The sequence below is a fragment of the Coffea eugenioides genome, unplaced genomic scaffold (genome assembly GCF_003713205.1).
Source record: "Coffea eugenioides isolate CCC68of unplaced genomic scaffold, Ceug_1.0 ScVebR1_3340;HRSCAF=4539, whole genome shotgun sequence".
Lineage (NCBI taxonomy): Eukaryota > Viridiplantae > Streptophyta > Magnoliopsida > Gentianales > Rubiaceae > Coffea > Coffea eugenioides.
The window spans coordinates 6,940-10,108 of NW_020863908.1; the positions used below are offsets into that span (position 1 = coordinate 6,940).

The 3,169-nt window shown below is 34.3% G+C and overlaps 1 protein-coding gene across 1 annotated transcript; it reads left to right on the forward strand.

The window, feature by feature from the left end:
* Positions 1-1,189: 1,189 nt before the first annotated feature.
* LOC113757820 lies at positions 1,190-2,689 on the forward strand. The gene is made up of 3 exons (XM_027300931.1): positions 1,190-1,322; positions 1,485-1,582; positions 2,162-2,689. The coding sequence occupies exons 1-3, from the start codon at positions 1,268-1,270 to the stop codon at positions 2,462-2,464; spliced, it is 456 nt and encodes a 151-aa protein (XP_027156732.1). The 5' UTR covers positions 1,190-1,267; the 3' UTR covers positions 2,465-2,689.
* The last annotated feature ends 480 nt before the right edge of the window (positions 2,690-3,169 follow it).

A 3,169-nucleotide genomic window follows, 5' to 3' on the forward strand; every position in this document is an offset into this window, starting at 1 on the left:
TCGCCATACATAACATTGATTTTGTGATTCTTGAATACAAATGTATGATGTCTATGTGTAAGTTGGCTTGTAAATATGGTCTATCTAATATGCTTTACTGTTGAGTTTGACAATACAAGAAACCTTTGAACAAATCGTTCTAATCATCCCTGTCTTCCTTACATATTATCTTCGGATTCGACAAATTTTAGAAAAGGGTGTTATTATTTATGTGATCCAATGTTGTGACATTGTTGAAAGTATATATAGAAGTTGCCCTGCAAAGATAATGGTTATAATTCATAAAATCCTAACAATCTAAAAATTAAATTACAAGTTAAAATCCTATCAAATTTAAATTTAAATTACAAATCAAATAAATTGATATAACTTATCATATAAGATGTTAAAATTAAAATTTAAAAACTAACTAATTTCCAATATTCCCACTCAAGTTGGAGAGCTTACGCTTGTAGCTTCCAAATTGAATACCAAATTTTGAAATGCATGATGACTGATCATTTTGAATCTCTTCAGGTCATCAATTCTTGATATTATTTCAAAATAAGGAGAATTGATTACAGTGAAAAAGTCACACACCCTCAAACGAAAATACTTTGATGGGAATAGAACCCATAATATGATCCATTAATTGAAATGACATATAACCTATTGAAAATATTGTAAACAGGAATAACTACCTTGCTAAATTAAAAATGAACATCCTCCAACAAAGTGATTAAGTGTACACCCTCAAGAAAGGCGTGCAAGATTGCATCCATAAAAAAGATGGGGAACACCATTAGAAAAAAAGATAACCTTCCTTGACATAAATTGAAAAGAGAAAAATTGCCAAATTAAGATTCCCATGAAAGAACTTGAAAAACCATCAAGGGAGGATAACCATTTTGCTATAGCTTTCCTACACCATAGTCGTTGAGAAAGGTGATGGCTGTATCAAATTATCACTATTTTTATTCCATTGCAGCATTTATTTCCTCCTTTCTCATGATACTGACGTTGTTTACTTTAGAAAAGAATAAAAGAAAGGAAGAAAGCTCTTGCTAATATTCTTTATGAATAATGCCTTTTCCATCAAATACATATTTGTCACTAGATTCCCAATTTCCAAGCAAGGGCATATAGGGCATTTAAGTGTTAAAGTATTGCCTATAAATACAAGGGATGAGGTAAGTTCTTTCTTGTGCAAAACCTAGTTTCGACAACTACAACCAGTTATAAAATTCTATTATCTCCGTTAGTAGCTTGCTAGTTCCCTTAGGAAAAAATGACTGAAGTCGTAGCCAACTACAACATCAATGTGAACGAATTCGCAGCCAACAGTAATCTTCTATTCTCTCAAAATTCGCACATCAGTTTTGTATTTTGCATGCATGTGCATATATTTCTTTCACAAATTCCTTTTTTCTTTGGTTCAATAAGAAGTGGTAAGTATTTTATTTTCCTGGAATTGAAATGAGTTTTTGTTTCTTGATGGAAATCAGTGGCTGTGGAGGGATTCCAATCAGCTGAAGTGGAAGCTATAATGAAGGCAGTTGGAGAAAACAAGACATGGAACGCAATTGAAGGACTCAGTGACACGGTGAATAATGATCATATTCCTTTAATGAAATTTTTCATTCTTTCTTGGGCGCGTAGTTTTTGACTTGTTTCTGCAATAGTTTTGCGGATTTGAATCAAATCAAAGGCGCCCTTCAACTTGTTCCCGGGTTTTATATGCGTACTAGCATTTGTAAATATATGGTTAACTTGTACGAGTCAGTCCTTAAAAGTTTTTATACCTTAGAATACCCCGAAATACAGCGTATACTTTATGTATTTTGAGATTTGTCTTAGCTAACTAAAAATTTGGTATACAGTTTATATAGGATGGTAGATCTTTTATTTGAAAAGAAAGAAAGGATTTAAATAATTTATCAACTTGCACAGAAACTCTTGGGAAAAGTAAAAGGAGTTGCTATTGAAAGTCTTGAGCACATTTTTGAATTGGTTTAAGCAATTAAAACTTTTTATTCATCTTGTCTACTTTCTTGAATTGTTTGATTAACCTTCTCCCCGAGTAATGTTATTTCTTACTAATTGGTCGGATCAACTTAGTTTTTGGCTACTTTTCTAATGGATTTGGATTAATTCTGGGAACTCAATTATTTGGGGTTTACAGAATGCCAACCTCCGAGGTTTATGTGGTACTACGACTGCACAAAATGTGGACAAGACAGTCCCTCCTGATGTTCAAGAGATGGCAGAATTTGCAGTGGCAGAGTACAACAGGATAGCTGGGACCAATCTGGTTTTGATAAAAGTGCTTCGCTATGTCAAGCGGGTTGTACGTTTTGGCACTTTGTACGGGCTTCACATGTTAACTCAGGATGACAAGGGCACATATAAAGATCAAGCACTAACCTTGAAATTGAACAATAATGGCAAGAAGCTACTCCTGTGGTACAAACATAATGAACATTAATCAACAGCTGCTCATGAATTGAGAATGATCAACGTACTTTGCTAAGTACTTTAATTATCTGGTGTCTGTATGTGGTTTGAGTATTATGTGTGTATGTTCAAAAGGATGGATGTACCGCTGAGGCACATCTCCCTAGTACTGTACTGAATCTCGAAGGTGCGCTTGTACCAAGAATGCACCATTACATAAATAAAACCAGCTGTGTGTGTTTGAGTTCATATATTACACTTCGTTCGCCTATTCACTTCCCAACAGTCTAAGAGTAATTGAAAACTCTTGAAACCTGACTACATGTTTTGTGTGAGTATCTGTTTCCTGTACCATACCTTTATTCCTCAAAACCTTGCAGTATGTCAAAACGCGAATTTACACCAAGTCGAATTATGTTGTTGGTTCCTTTTAAATCACAAGCAACGCCCAAAATATGCTAACATATTGAGACATTCACATGAATGAGAGTTTCTGCGATGTTTGCTTGAAGTTGTAGTCTGGACCGATGTTTGCTTTGATTATCATTTTTATCCCGTCTACTTATATTTGTAGTTAGAAGACAAAGGAACAGACAAGGAAAAAGTACAAGATCGCACAGACGTTCTATTGAGCGCGACTAAAAAGGTCTGCGATAACTTGCTTGCCGCCATTATCATTATTAGGTAAAACTCTACTTATTCAAAAAGATATTGCTTGACAAGTGAACCAAAGTAC